The 15,231-nt window shown below is 46.3% G+C and overlaps 1 protein-coding gene across 1 annotated transcript in view; it reads right to left on the reverse strand.

Annotated features, from left to right (window-relative positions):
• The window catches only part of PDX1 (pancreatic and duodenal homeobox 1), a 50,907-nt gene extending 37,195 nt beyond the window's left edge, over positions 1 to 13,712 (reverse strand). The window contains exon 1 of the mRNA XM_009327868.1: positions 13,609 to 13,712. Within this exon, the coding sequence (XP_009326143.1) occupies positions 13,609 to 13,712 (104 nt within the window). The remainder of the gene's footprint in view (positions 1 to 13,608) is intronic.
• Positions 13,713 to 15,231: the final 1,519 nt, after the last annotated feature.

Genomic DNA, 15,231 nt, shown 5'->3' on the forward strand with positions numbered 1-15,231 from the left:
CGTGGACTCATCCACAGGTCACAGTCCCTTCGACTCGAGTTCACACTGGAGTTCCAGCCTGTCCAGCACAGCAGCACAGAAACAGCAGCGATGCCCTGGCCATCTGCCAGCCCAGGCGCATCGCCATTGCTGTTATCAAAATGTTCCCAGGCACAGCAGAGTAAGGTGATAAGCCATACAGCAGTACGGCAAGCAGCAAAAGCAAACCACGACCACTAACGAGCACTAGACTCTAATATACAGTAAGGCAAGCAAGCCCCATGGCAAGCACAGGAGCCTGCCAACTAATAGCTAAACAGCAATAACGGCTATAAATTCAATCTAACACATTCCAATCAAACCTGTCGTTTTCTCAAACCCTTTGAGCCCCATGTTGGGTGCCAAAAAGGACTGTCGTGGTTTAACCACAGCCGGCAACTAAGCACCACACAGCCGTTCGCTCACTCCCCGCCCCAGATGGATGGGGGAGAGAAGCAGCAGGGTAAAAGTGAGAAAACTCATGGGTTGAGATAAAGACAGTTTAATAAATAAAGCAAAAGCCGCGCACACAAGCAAAGCAAAACAAGGAATTCATTCACCGCTTCCCAGCAGCAGGCAGGTGTTCAGCCATCTCCAGGAAAACAGGGCTCCATCATGCGTAATGGTGACTTGGGAAGACAAAATGCCATCGCTCTGAATCCCCCCTTCCTTCTTTTCCCCCCAGCTATATATGCTGAGCATGACGTCATATGTGTGGGATATCCCTTTGGTTAGTTGGGGTCAGCTGTCCCGGCTGTGTCCCCTCCCAACTTCTTGTGCACCCCCAGCCTACTCGCTGGTGGGGTGGTGTGAGGAGCAGAAGAGGCCTTGACCCTGTGTAAGCACTGCTCAGCAGTAACAAAAACGTTCCTGTGTTATCACCACTGTTTCCAGCACAAATCCAAACCATAGTCTCCTACTAGCTACTATGAAGAAAATTAACTCTATCCCAGCCAAAACCAGCACAACTTGCCAACCCTTCCTCAGACATGGGCAACGCTTCTTCCCCATGTACAGAAACTCAGGTTTATGGTTCGGTGACGTGAGATGGGAAGGGCGATAAGGGGATAGACCTGGACTAGATGTGAATTAGGGCAGCTCTTTGGAAATAGGTGAATGGCAATTATAAATATTCCAAGCAGAAAACAAATATTACCCTGCTATTTCTTTGCACTCCCTTATCCCTTTCTCTTTCATCTCCCAGTCTTGTGAATTCTGTGACCATCATTTTAATTTAGGGATATGGAGCCTCGAGGGCTTCTCTACACAATCATGATCCAGGCTGGGTTATTATTAACCAAAAGAGCAGCGAAGAATGAAAATGCTTGTTGGCTTATTAGCAATGTTTATATTGCCAGATGCTGACAAACAAATGATGTACTGTCAGCGTGTTTTCAGTTAAAGACATTGGAGGAGAGCCATTTTAACAGGTGAAAATACACAACTTGTTACAATGTTGTAACAAGTAACGTCTCCAATAAAGCTGAAGTCCTGGATCACCTCATTTCAGGTGCAAGACTCTTTCCAGGTGCTGTTACATGCTAAAAGGTACACTTTTGCAAATCTCACAAACTTCATAAACAAGCTATGGACCAGGATTTTTAACTCATGACAGCCTGGCAAGATGATCAAATCAGACAGTAGCCCTAACTCAAAATTTGAAGGTGGTTGTTCTTTAAAAAATGTTTATTTCTTTTCATCAAAAAGTAACCCCCAAACTCTCAGATCCTCGATCAAGAAGCATTGGGTTCGGGATTCTCTTTTTTCCAGCAAAACCTGAGAACATCTCTTGGAAAAGGAATTGCTTTCCCTAAAATAAAGAGGCAAACACATTCTTATAAAAACCCTAACCAGAACCCTGTTTTCAACTGAAAAACAGTTTTGCCAGAGCATTTTGAGCAAGCCTTTGTGAGCTGCTCATGGTAATCACCCCCATCCCTGACTGAGTACTGTGAGTTGCCTTACACCATGCTTAGACCCCACTGGCACCATTCTGAACAATAATAACTGACATATATTAGTGCACAACAGCGATTTTGCTTTGAAACTCCAGAGGGAGAAGAAAACTAAGCTGAAAATTTAGATGCCAGAAGACTTCTTTCACTAGTCATGACACAATGACATCTTCTGTAGCCTTCTGCTACGTCCAACAGTTACCTGCAGATACTGTTTTAAGACAGAAGGACACACATATTTGGTTTTCTCCCATCGTCTGTTGCTACTGACACATCGAGACACATTAAAACCACACTGTCTTTCTTTCCATTTTGGGCAGGACTAACCATGCTGCTAGCTCCTGTTTTTTGGCGGTGGTGGGATTGCGAGGCAGTGAGTGACACTGACAGGTTAGCTTCCCTCTCCATCTTTGCTGAAGTGTGTTGGGCCGTATACGTTGGGTTGCTTCTGTTCTTCTATCACTTTGAAAATTCTCCTCCTAAAAACATCATTATGTTTTCCCCCAAAATACAACACCTACAGCTCTGAAGATGTAGGTGTTCTTTGTTCCTTGGAAATGTCATGTAGTGAAGCTTTGAAACAGAAAAGAGGTAGTAAAATCTGGGCAAAATCCTCCAGTGTTTGAGTTCAAACTAATCAGAGAAAGTGTTGGGACTTGGTGGTTTCTCAGATCATTTGAATCTCAACATCTCCAGTGGGCAGGATTCTGATCTGTGCTGTGCATTTAGGTGACAGTGGAAGAGAAGCAACTCTCCAGTGGACGTAGGTCACTGCAGGCTTTTCATGTGTTCAGTAACACTTCAGAAGATGCTTTGGCCCCAGAAGAGTCACTCTGAGTATGTGAGTTTCCTATACATTCAATGGAGAGAGAGAGATGCTCGAGGATGTTTCTTAATGAGCTGCCTGGGTCTGTCCAGAAACATCAGGGAGTCTTGCTAGCTCAGTGGAACAGGCAACTGCTCACATCCATGGTGTGGGAAGCTGCTTGGACTGTGCCATGAAGGAACAGCAGGGATATGTTGGCACAGTCACATTCTCGGTGTTTGAAGTGGAATTCAGCACACCATGTAGTCTTTGAAGAGGGGTGGCTGGTTGCAGCACTTACCAAAGATGCTGGACACTTGGCCTGCAGGAAAGGGAACTAACTTGCATGTCCTTGCTTGCAGGTGAGTGCCAAACCACGAGCCAGAAACAAGTGGGAATGAGCTTTTCTTCCTGCCAGACACCTTGAGTGGGCCATTGCTCACGCTATCTTCTGCAACATCCCCAGGGAGTGAGCCACGTGCCCAGGTCAGCTGGAGCAAAAAAACCTTCACTGACCAACAAAAAGCATCTCAGAGCTCAGGTTAGTGTTTGGTATGTTGAGGACTTTCACTCGGGTGTTCAGAGCAGCCATGGGTTGCTGAGCTAGCACCCCTTGTCAGCTGTCTCCACCAGTCCCCTTGGCCTCTCATCTTCAGCAAATGTGGCAAGAGGGGAGTGTGACATTGGCGGCCACCATTACTGCAATTCCACTGTCATCAGCTGTTCACTGACTGATGGGGTTATTGTATGGATGTGCTTCTCCAGCATCCTTGCCAGAAGGACAGAGCAGAGGGTCTCAGTCTCCCCTGCCAGATTTGCCAGAAATCATCTTGAGAGGCCTCTGGGCATTATTCTGCATTCTAGAAATTTGTGGAATTTGCCATTCAAAGCTCAGTCCATGCATTTTGCTAGTATGAAGTCCAAAGAATTTCCTCTTATAGGAAATATCTTCTATGAAAAAAATTAAGGCACTAGTTCTAACAACCAGTTCAGTTATTCCATGGCACAACTGATGAAAAATAGGAATGAGCTATACTAGCAACATATGTATTTGTTTAACAGGTAATCATGTCACTGTTACGTATATATTTGTGTGTACGTGTATACGTACATATTTTGAAAATAGCTAAAGAGTAAGACAGGTAAATAGGATATTGGAGTACTTATCTGTCTACCTATCTACCTACCAACCCATCCATCTATCTGCCGCTGTAGGTCCCAGAAAGTAGGTATGATACATACTATCTAGATAAATCTTTTGAGATTCATCTGGCGAGAAGTTGTCCACCGTCCAGTCTTCCCATGCTCTCTTCAAAGTCAACAGAGAGAAATAGCCACAAGGGATGCAGTTGCCAGCATTTTCAGATGAATGCCATTGTCTCAAGAGCCTGGAGCACCTAGCTCACATCCTGTAGACACCTGGAGTAACAAGATATGAAACTCCCACTGTTTCCTACTGTGGGATTTGTTTGATTTATCTTTGTTGTTTTTCTGATAAAGCTGAGAAATATTTCTGACAGCTGTGCAAAGAGAAGCAGGCCAGGGGCTCAAAACAGTTTCCTGAGATGAAGATCCCGGACCTACGTTTCCAGATGAAAACCTGTGGGGTGGTGGCTGTTCATAAGCTCCTTAATTGTCTCTGTCAGAGGCATGTGGTGCTTTTCTCATCCTGTAGCAAAAAGGCACCAGGGTGCTGGGTGGCTTTGGGACCGGGAGTGGTGTCTGTGGATGCCTCGGTGCTCCTGCCAGCTCAGACCTCTTGTCTGCATGAGGTCATTTCACAACACATGATGTCCTTCAAAAGTGCTGACGAGGTGGTGGCTCCTACTGAAACAGTAGAGCCCTTCATCCAGGCAAAAGCCACCTAGCAAGTAGCTGCACAGGGCTGTGGCTAGACGGTTAATGAAGGCACATTTCTGCCGGACGTCTCTCCATGGGGGGCTTCTCCCCAAGCTGACTCGTTACGTGGCATTGTATGGTGCAGCCCCATGATGTCAAGGAGTGTTTCAAGGGCAGCAGAAAAGGCAGCAATGACATAAGGTGGCACGACACCAGGGCGTGACCTCAGCTGAAGGGTTGCAGGGCTCTGCAGCAGCAGGCCAAAGACTCCCAGCAAACAGGGCAAGGTCTCAAAACATGCACTGTGATCCGAAAGCTTGGCCTGATGTGAAGCACAGCTAAAGCCATAATGGTCACACATCTCCCAGCATCCACATCAAACAGGTTCTGCTGCAGCAGGACTGAGCTTTTACATCTTACCAACACAAATACCACATTGTGAAGTGAGTGCTTTCTGTTTTATTTTCCTCCAGAAGAAATGTCCCCACCAAAAGATGTCAGGTGCTCTCCTAAGAGAACTGATGAGACAATCAAGTTAGCTCTTCAAGATAGCCTGGGTGCTGGGTTTTACAGTTGTTCTGATCCCCATTCATATGACCGAAGTTCATTGTTTGATTAGATGATGGCATATTAATCAAAGTATTCTCCAATACCAATAGGTCATGTTTGACACTGCCGACTCCAAACTCCAAGTCATCCCTGAATTTATGTGGTTGTCAACTCATCTGTCTATGGAAAATTAATAAAGATATGAGCTCTCAGTTCTCACTGCTGCTTTCGCATAGTGACTGCTTCTAGTTGTGCATCCCAGGAGCTTTACGTACGTGAGCTTACAGAGACTGAAAGGAGACACAGTTCTGCTTGGCTACCCATGGCTCTTCTGCGCTGTGCAAATGGGCACATTTACCTAAAAAGCTGTCTCATGTTCAGAGTGATTTTGGGGGAAGAGGGTTCAGGGCAGTGAAACCATCAGACTGTTTGTTATTCCCACTATGTCAGACACCCAAAACAACACTAGCGGTCCCCAAAAGTTTGCAGATGCTTCTCCTCTAAAGTACTACAGGTTTGAAGCATGATAACGTGGTGATCCTGCCAGGGAAACAACAGCAAACATTAAGCAGAATTTCTTGGTCCTGAAGTTTGGCAATGGGAAAGGATCTGACATCCATTCCCAGGATTCAATACAATTTCTCCAGTAAAGCCCAGCAGGGTCTAACACAGGTTGTCCTTTTCTGTGTGTGTGGAGCATATTTATCCTCTGCATAGCATCACTAGGAGAAAACCACACAAGAATATTTTAAATAAATGGTGGAAAGGACTACTCCAGAGGGAAAATGAGCACTCCTGAGCCAGGACACTGTGCTCCAGAGGACTTTTCAGTGAGGGTTAGCACAATCTGTCTCCTGGCTGAACAGCCCTTCCCACAGCCGGTACTTGCTGAATCCCTCCAGGCTGCCAGGGCTCTGGCTTCAGTTGCACCCTTGCGAGGGGGTATCTTCTTGCAGCTGCATGGACAAGAACAAAGCAACACTTGAGAATACAAAATGGGTTGTCTGAGATTCAGTTGCCCAAACATAGGTGCTGTGTGGCCTACTCCGAGATATTCTGTCTGGTCTCCAGTTGCTTTGCAATGGGACAGTCTCCCATAGGACCTGTGTTATCTTTGCTAGCTGTGTGTGGATGTCTTGGATATCTTAAACATCTAAGATGGCCCTGGGAATTAAGATTTAGGCAACTAAGTTCCTTCCCCACTGCTTCTGAAATACTTTGGTTGTTACCATGTCCTGTTCTTATAAAGATGACATTTATATACTCCAGTCTACAGTTCTTGTCCTCCCTGCAGCCCAGTAAAAAGTATTCAAATGAAACATGAGTCCCTTGAAAACATCTAGGTTGCTCACAGCAACCAGATTGCCATGGGGTGGTAATGCAAAGGCTTGTTTTAAATCAATGACGGCCCTAGTATTAGAGCTCTGACAGCACTACTAATTCATAAAATAGCTGCTATTCTGTGCAAAGAAGGGCCATAAATCATGCTATGAACCTTTTCCAGAGCTGGAAATGCCAACATTAGGTTTTTATATGTTACTATTTTATGATTTATATTACAGTGAAGGATTCCAGTGTCCTGTTGCTCCTAATGTTGTACAAGCCCAAAGGTTCAGTATTGTAAATGAGGCAAATTTTTTGGAGAGGCGATGTCTTTAATTAGCCCAGTGGAAACCTTGGGAAGAAATGGAGAAGCTTTCCTGAACACAAGCCCTTCTTCACACTTCTGTACCAGGTTTGAAATGGCTTTTGGTGCCCCAAAGCTCTGTGCATTTTCCCAGCCACAGCACGTGACATTGCTCCCTTGGCACTTGGGTATGCACCCAAGTCCATTCACAAGCTCCAGCTTGCTCCAAGCCTAACCTGTTTGGAGTAAAGCCTGTGCCAGGCACAAATTTGGGGTGAGATGTGGAATAAGGCAGGGAGAAAGCTTAAACTCATGCTGTCTCTCAGCATGGACCTAAGAGTGCTTGTGTCTGCAACATGGACCAACCTCAAGAGCACCAAGGGCTGATGGAGTCATTTAGTGCCTGGATTCGGTGAGCACACTCAGGACCAGGGATGGGTATGTGTTGCCTGTGACCCACAGTTCAAACCAGGCTCCAGGCTTTGCTTTGGCCAGTGCTCCACCTGCCAGTGTAGACACATCCAGAGGAACTTAAGGGTACAATGCAGTACTGACCTCACCTTGCCATGAGATATTTTTTCCTTCCGTAGCCATCTGGATGACACCTCAGCAATGTTGTACTGTAAATCTGGAAGCATCATGATCATAATTATCTCACATTTATTCACAACTGTTATCACTGCCCTGGCAGGCTTGGCTGAAGCTGGCTGGTATTAGCTGTTTTCCTACTTGGTAGTAAATTTTAAGTGATAGGCATTATGTCTGGTAACATTACGTATCTGTTGAGTTTAACCTCCTTGGCTCTTTCCTTTGGACCTTAAACATGCTTTATTATATCAAATAGCAATTAACATTCCTCAGGGGTGAAGGTAGCTACATGGCGTGTTTACTGAGGCGGCCAGCTGTCGCCACTTGGCAAGCAACTTTTATCATAAGCTGGTTGAATTTAACATATATCAGCATTTATCAGCCCAGACTTTGTCAGTTTTATAAACGAAAACTGAGGGACAATAAATCATTTGGTGCCCAGGTGATACTGCATACATCAGAGAGCATATTTACCAGGCCGGGTGGATTCAACCAACAAAAGGCATCTAAGGTTCTGTTATTTGATCTGTATTGAATATAGCCTCAGATGGCTTTTTTGGTGTACAACCCACATCTGAAAGCTTTGGTGAGATGTGTGCTAGATGGTCCCGTTTGTTTTCTTCTAGGCTGGCCGCTGCAGCCTTCACTCCTGCTCAGTAATACGTGAACATTTCCACTGACTTCTGTTGGAGTGCGTTTGACTTGGCATCCATAGCATAATTAATGTCTCCTCACTTGTGGGGGATGAAGCACAGAGATGGGAGGAGAAACACACTGGGGTGGGACAAGCCTCTGTTCTTAGGTGCTTTAAACATAAAGAATTGCCCTATTAATTTGCAACATGCTTTACCGCAATCTTAACAGACGTCCTCTCAATCTTCCAGGGTTAACCAGGACTTGTAGGTGACATCTATACCAGTAAATCAAATGGGTCAGAGAACAGATACTGGGTGTAAGTGGCAGGCTGCTGCTCACATACATACAACTAAAGCCTTTTCCAACCCAGAGTGGGTGGTTCATACATAGCACCTAGTGGGAACAGCTCTGTGCTACTCCTGAACCAAGTCCAGGCTAGCTGGCATGGGATGAAACTCTGCCAGGGAGTGTGCTGCACCCTTAAACAGTGTGGGTGACTGTAGGACAGGGGCCAAATCCTGCATTTGGGGATAACTTAGGTCATGCCTCACTGCCCTTGCTTTGGGCAAGATGGAAGAGGGGGTGCGTTTTGCAGACAGTGATTTAACACAGCCTGGAAGATGAGGTCAATACAGCATGTGGCAGCATGGGAAGTCCTCTAGAGCATCATTTTCACTTCATCGTTGCATCCACAGTCCATAATGCTAATGGAAACCCAACCTCAGAGAGTGTTTACACTTGTATGTCAAGGAGGCAATTGGAGCATTTGAGGTTCAGGAGCAAACTATCATCCACCACATCAGTGTGTCCTCCCGCCAAAGGGAGGACAGGCAGCGAGGGCTGTGAGGTAGTAGCCATCAGTGAGGGTCATTAAGACCGTATTTGTACTGTTTAATAAAAAAGGGCCAGGGAGTGATGCCTGGTAAAAGCCAAATGGCATTGAATGGCTCATTGCCCACCCTGCAGTCCACTAACCTTTCCCTTTGCAGGGAGCTAGGTGGAGAGGTCTATCCATAACAGCAACAGGGATGGAGGTAACACCTAAGCAATGTGGCCAAGCAGGGGTCAAGCGCCCAGGCTCTCCCTAGCCTGTATTTAGCAATCTATATCATGCTGCTGAGTTAAGATTTACAAGAAGCCATGGATCAGCCCCTCAGAGCTCTTTGCTATCAGTCTTTTTACTTGACTGCAGTGATGAAAACCCTTGCGCTAACATGCCTGGAGCCACCTGCTTCACAGCATGAGCAGAGGCTGGTTCACTCAAGAGCTCGGAGACCTTCCATGCTCTTCCCACAGTTCATCCCAGAAGGAGAGAAATATTTCACAGATGGTTTGGTTGATTTTGCCAGTCTCAGAGTGTCCCAATGCAAAGAACGGTGAGCTATGCCCTCACAGGGACACCAGCTGGCATGTGCAAAAAGAGAGGACATAGTAATGTTGTGGGCTGTGCACTCTTGGATCAGGTGGGACTGACCTGAGCACAGAAACCTAGGTTAACTGCAACATAAACATAGCCATGACCAGAGTACAGAGTAAAGTATTCAACTTCTTTTTTTAAATATACAAATCTCTTACAACTTCCGTATTGTTCCCTTCCCTCAACGTAGTTTTGTAGTGGATCTTTTATGTCAAGCTTTTCCAAGGCCTGTCTGTGTAAGATGAGATATTTGCTGCTTATTTAATTATAAATCTTTAGATTGCACCAGTTTTATGTCTTCTGACAACTGTCTTCTCCTCATTGTCTTGTTCAAAGCAGAAGTTAAAAATGCCAAGGTTGTCTGCTTCCAAATCTTCCCTCCATGGATGGACCCAGGACATTTTTAATGATGAGCAGCAGCTTATTGTTCATTCTTATTACAGTGACATGCAAATCCATTGGGAGGTGACAACACAAGGAGACCACTGCTCCCAGAAACTTCCTAGCACATTTGCTGGCAAAGCGTGCTCTCCAATGTCAGTGCCATTCCCACCAGTCTCCAAGACTGCAGCACGAAAATAGTGGAGTTGAAGAAAAAACAAAGGAGAGGAGTTATGAATGCGGCGAAGAATAAGAGGTAAGGATGAAGCTTATACATATAAATTCAAATAGCCTGAAGCCTGTACGCTGCGGGATGAGCTAATTGCTGTACACAGCATTTACAGTTTTCTAAAGATGGGAGTGAACTCAAGGGCTGTACTGTATATCCATGCCAATGTAGCTACAGCATGAGAATGGATTTGTGAAAGATCAAAAGACACAGAGAAAGGGTAGAAACTTCTGCTTCATGGCACAGTCTGAAAATCAGCTTGCAACAGCTGCATCAGTGAAGAAGAGACCAGATGTCATAGCTAGGTTTTAAATAAGGACATTTCCGAGTGAGGAAAAGGCTACTGGAGCCAAGTGTAAGACAGGGGGTAAGTAAGGAGGAGGGGTTGTGGGCGGCACTGCTGGCTGAACACAAAACATGTAACAGAGGTGTTTTCCCCAAAGAAACAGAATGGGAGAGGCTGCAACCTCCTCCCTGTGCTGGCCAGAGGGGCTCATGGCTAGGGCTGCCGTTCCCCTACCTTTTTCTTGTCCTGTGAAAAAAACATCAGGGGGTTAATGAACTCCCTTCTCTTTTCCTTCTTCCCAGCTTTTCATCTGGAAACAGTGTTACAGCCAGGCTTTCTCCCTCCCAGCCTCCCTGCTGCCAGAGGAAGAGGGGACAGAGGGGACAGCACAACCAGGCTCAGGACTGCAGAGGGGTGTGCTTCTGCTCCTCTCCTGCTGTCCCCACTGGAGGCACAGTCAGTGACCATGCTAGGACACGCTCCTGACAGAGCAGCTAACTTCTAAGGGCCTCCTAAGCTACAAAACAGAAACCTTTAAAGGTCTGGTTCCGTTCCAACTTTCTTTGCTAGTGAACTATAACAATGACAATTGTAAAAACATGACATTTCTGTACCATATAATTCCAAATTCTCTGACGATGATAAGTGATGCTCTGAAGTAACTTGCAGGTAACATGCTGTTACCTGGGCTTGCAGCTTTTGGTCCACATCTCCACTACTGCTCCATTTGCCAAAGCTGGTAAATACACTTGTACCTGTTGCATCCCAGAAGCTCATACTTCCTAACACACTGTGATAATTGCTTAAAACTTTATCCTGATATGGAAAAATGGAGCTGTTGGAAATGCATCCTATGCCCACTAGCAGGTGGCAGGTGCTCCTAGGTCCCGCTGAGGTCTGGTACTCTGTTTCGCTGTTCAGGCATCAGAGATGTGCCCTCCGTCACCCTCCCACTGCCAGGGTAACCTCCTCCGTTCCAATACCAAGTTGCGCTGGTTTATTTTTGCTTGGTCTTTGCAATGTCTTGGTATCTCTGTAAATTTCCATCTGTCTTCACAACAGTGAAGCATTCTTGGGTTTGTATCCTCTTCAGTAACACAACAAGAAATGGCAACTCCTGTGGCACTGTTGCCATTTCCTAATTTAAACGGGCTAAATACGTAGTATTGCCTACCTCTGGAGCCAACCGGTGCTTCATTACTTTAATGTCATTTTCTGTGAGTCACCGGATTAGAAATAATAGAGACTGGATGGGCTCAAAGAGAGAGTTAGCTGTTCAAATTACAAACACTGCCATTCCCTGAGGTTAGGTGGCCACCCCTGGCAGCAGAGGTCCTACTGATGGATTGGGCACCTGATTTTTCTGTTCTTGACACAGGCAGAGTAGTCGCCTCAAGGTGACACTGTGATCCTTGTGCACCTGTGATTTTGCAGATGAATGCTAGGACATCCGATACTGGAGGAGAAGAGCCTGGGAATCTGTCCTGTCACTGACGTATACATAAATTCCCCCCGGCATAAACAGGGATCATGCTTTGCGCTATAATCCATTGAATCTGAACTGAGTCGACTGGCTGCAGGCCCTCTCAGGAGAATATATCTAAAGGGACATGGGACTGATGGCTCTTCATTTCATGTGACCACTGAACTCAAATTCTGCTATCACTGCCAGGGTCGCTGGTGTTGCTGTAAGTGACATCCAACAGGCTAAGGTAGTGGTCCCCAAAGTGGAGTGTGTGCAAGACAATCCATTGGGGTGTGGGAAGAAAACAATTTTTGTACCATTAATAAATAAAATAAAATAAAATAAAATTTTAAGAATTGTGTTTATTTCATCTTTATCTCATCCATTTTAATTTCTGTTTTTTATGTTTTATAATGTACATAATATTAATACAATAGCACATGCACATAATTTGTAAATAAATATACATAGATAGAGAGTACATGCTTAAAAATTTTTTACTGATAAGGCTGTGTGATCAAAAAGGTTTGGAGACCACTGGGCTAAAAGATGGTGCTGCACAGGGGACACGTTAACCCCAAGGTCTCGACAAGGGCTATAGGGCACAGCCAGTCCATGCTGTGAACTGTGACTCTGACTCAGGTGATCCCACTGGAATTTCAGGGGCTTTTTTCTTTTTTTTTTTTTTTTAAAGGAATGCCTATATGGTCCCTAAGTTTCTGAGGAGGAAAACTTGAACACATGAACTAGCAGCTTGAGAGAAGGGAGTGGTCTTCTCAGGCATCTCCAGAGAGGTCCTAGCTCCAAGATCCACAGTCCTAGTCAGCCCTTCTCACACTGTGCCAGAGATGGCTTTGGTTGTGGCAGGGGTAAGAGATGCAGTAAGTCCAAGATGTGCTCAACCACTGGGGCAGTTCACGAGGGCTGCTTTGCGGAGGAAGAATGAAAAAGCTCCAGAGGGGAGCGGGGAACCCGCTGCAGTGCCTGTAAGGCCATGGGGTGTGCGTGGGGGAAGGAGCTGCAGATGTGGAGCCTCAGAAACTCTCATCATGGCATGGCACAGACTCTGCAAGGCAACAGGGGCAGATCATCCCTTCCTCTGCATGCTGTGTGCCCAAAAGGGGTTACATGCCATCAGCCAGCTGGCAAAGGTCATGCCATGCAGGGACACAGTCCAGAGGATGTGGTAACAGTATAAAAGAAGCCATGGGAAATTAGGATGTGCTGTTTCCTGAAATAAGCAAGCACTTGGAATGAGGGGAACCTTCCCCCTGCTCCCAGTATGTTAGCAGGAGTCCAGAGGGGAAACTTCCACTGGGATCTGCCAGAGCTTTTGTGAATCCATCCTAGTGAACCTTCAGCAGGGTCACTTTGCTCATTTTTGGGATTTTCAAAAGTCTGCAACAGTAGAAGGAAAAAATAACCTTGGTCCTATGAGTGCCCCAAACACCATTCTAGTTGTCAAATTTCAGTCACATTCAGAAAATAATTTAATCTCCCCTTTGCCCCAAAATTTGAACATTTTACAGACATTTCTTTTCCAAATATGTTTGTCTGGACATTGGCCCAATTTCTCTAATTGAGTTTAAGTGGACTAAACAACTTTGAAACAACAACAAAAGCAATGAATTTGCAGCATGTTAGTTTGGTTTTGGCTCTACTTTTAAAAAAGTGTTGTCCCACCATTTCCAGCCTTATTTTCAATCAGCTGCTGTAGAAGGCAGCACATTTCTTGTTCATTCTGCTGAAAGTCAAGTGTGGCCAGTGCCAAGCATGTCTGAAAATCTTATGCATCATCCTGAAGTTGTTTTACCTTTGAAGACTTAATGTCAGATTAGCGTTGACAGTCCGTCTCTCTTGAATCACCATCCCTTTATGGGCATACAGGTGTGTGGTTTCCTTATCCAGAGTCATCATGCGCGCTTGGCTATGCCCGTGTTCACAGCTTTCTTACTCCAGGATTAATCACCCCAGGTCCCATTGTCCCTTAACATCCTTCCACGCTTTGTCAGTAGTGTACAAGTCCATAACACAGCTCTAGATAGCTCTTTAACGTGCTTTCAATAGAGTTTATATTAGAGCAGGTACCCAGCCCTGGAGTGTTACTGGTTTTAAGGATAAGTGGGATGGTGGGTCAGCAGCAGTTAGCAATGCTCAGCTGCAACATCATGCCTTACCTTAAGCGTAGCATTATTTAGGGCAGTCTTTATGGTCATGCTTAATCCAGATTTCAGCGGGATTTCAGCAGTAGTGCTTAAGTGCTCCAGAGACCTTTCCTGTGCACGCTGAAGAAATGAGGAGTAACTGATCCTAGCAGGCTGCCAGCTGGCCCAGGCAGGTCCTGGCCTTCCCAGAGCCTCTTCTAGGTTCATGCAAGGCCAAACCACAAAATTCGAGATAAAACAGAACAGAGCATTCCTCTCTGCCCAGCCACTGTCCTAGAGACCTCCATGAGCCCTGGAGATGCTTCTGTCGCTTCCAGCCTTACTGAACGGCCTGACTGACACCTAACCCTTAACCCTCCCCTGGGCATTTCTGCCCTGCCACAAGGAGTTTGCCTTCTCCATTGTTCCAGGGTCACAGGTATAACACATCCTTCTGGTGAAAAAGCACCTGGAGCAGAGGGAACGTGGCAGTTCTGAACCATCTCGTGTAAAAAGCATTACTGGCACTGCGCTCTTCATACCTAAAACCCAAGGACAGACCTTGCTAGCCTGCCAGGGAGCAACATGCTGGAGACTCTCTTCTGTTCCTCTTCAGAAGGAAGAGCATCACGTGTCAAACCACAGTGCTCTATCTTGGAGGATCCTCTGGAAGCAGAATGATCCAATGTTTACAACTTCTTGTAACCTGCCCGGGACAGCTCACGGGGCTGCTCAGCTGGCAGAGAGCAGATCCCCCGACAGCCTCAGGACCACGCAGTGTCGGTGCAAGACCTCAGCAGGGCGGATCCTTGGCTCTTTTGGCCACTAAAAAAGGCAGCCGCTGTTTGGTTCGTTTTGCGCAGCACGCCTCACTCCGCTTTGAACACCGCTAACGCTCCAGCGGGGTCCGATGGTTTTCCTTTGGGCACGTTAGTGGCTTTCCCTCGACCACGCAGTGTCGGTGCAAGACCTCAGCAGGGCGGATCCTTGGCTCTTTTGGCCACTAAAAAAGGCAGCCGCTGTTTGGTTCGTTTTGCGCAGCACGCCTCACTCCGCTTTGAACACCGCTAACGCTCCAGCGGGGTCCGATGGTTTTCCTTTGGGCACGTTAGTGGCTTTCCCTCGAGGACGAGTCCCGTGTGACCGAGCAGTGCTTTAAATTTGTCCCGCAGCGGTTTTCCCGCGGTGCCTATCTGCACGCCCACGCACAGGCACACACGTATTGGCGTTGGCTTGCGTGTGCGTGCTCCTGCCCCGAGGAGGAACGAGGAGGGGCTGAGGGCGGCGGCGGC

Source organism: Pygoscelis adeliae, unplaced genomic scaffold (genome assembly GCF_000699105.1).
Source record: "Pygoscelis adeliae isolate BGI_AS28 unplaced genomic scaffold, ASM69910v1 Scaffold14, whole genome shotgun sequence".
Lineage (NCBI taxonomy): Eukaryota > Metazoa > Chordata > Aves > Sphenisciformes > Spheniscidae > Pygoscelis > Pygoscelis adeliae.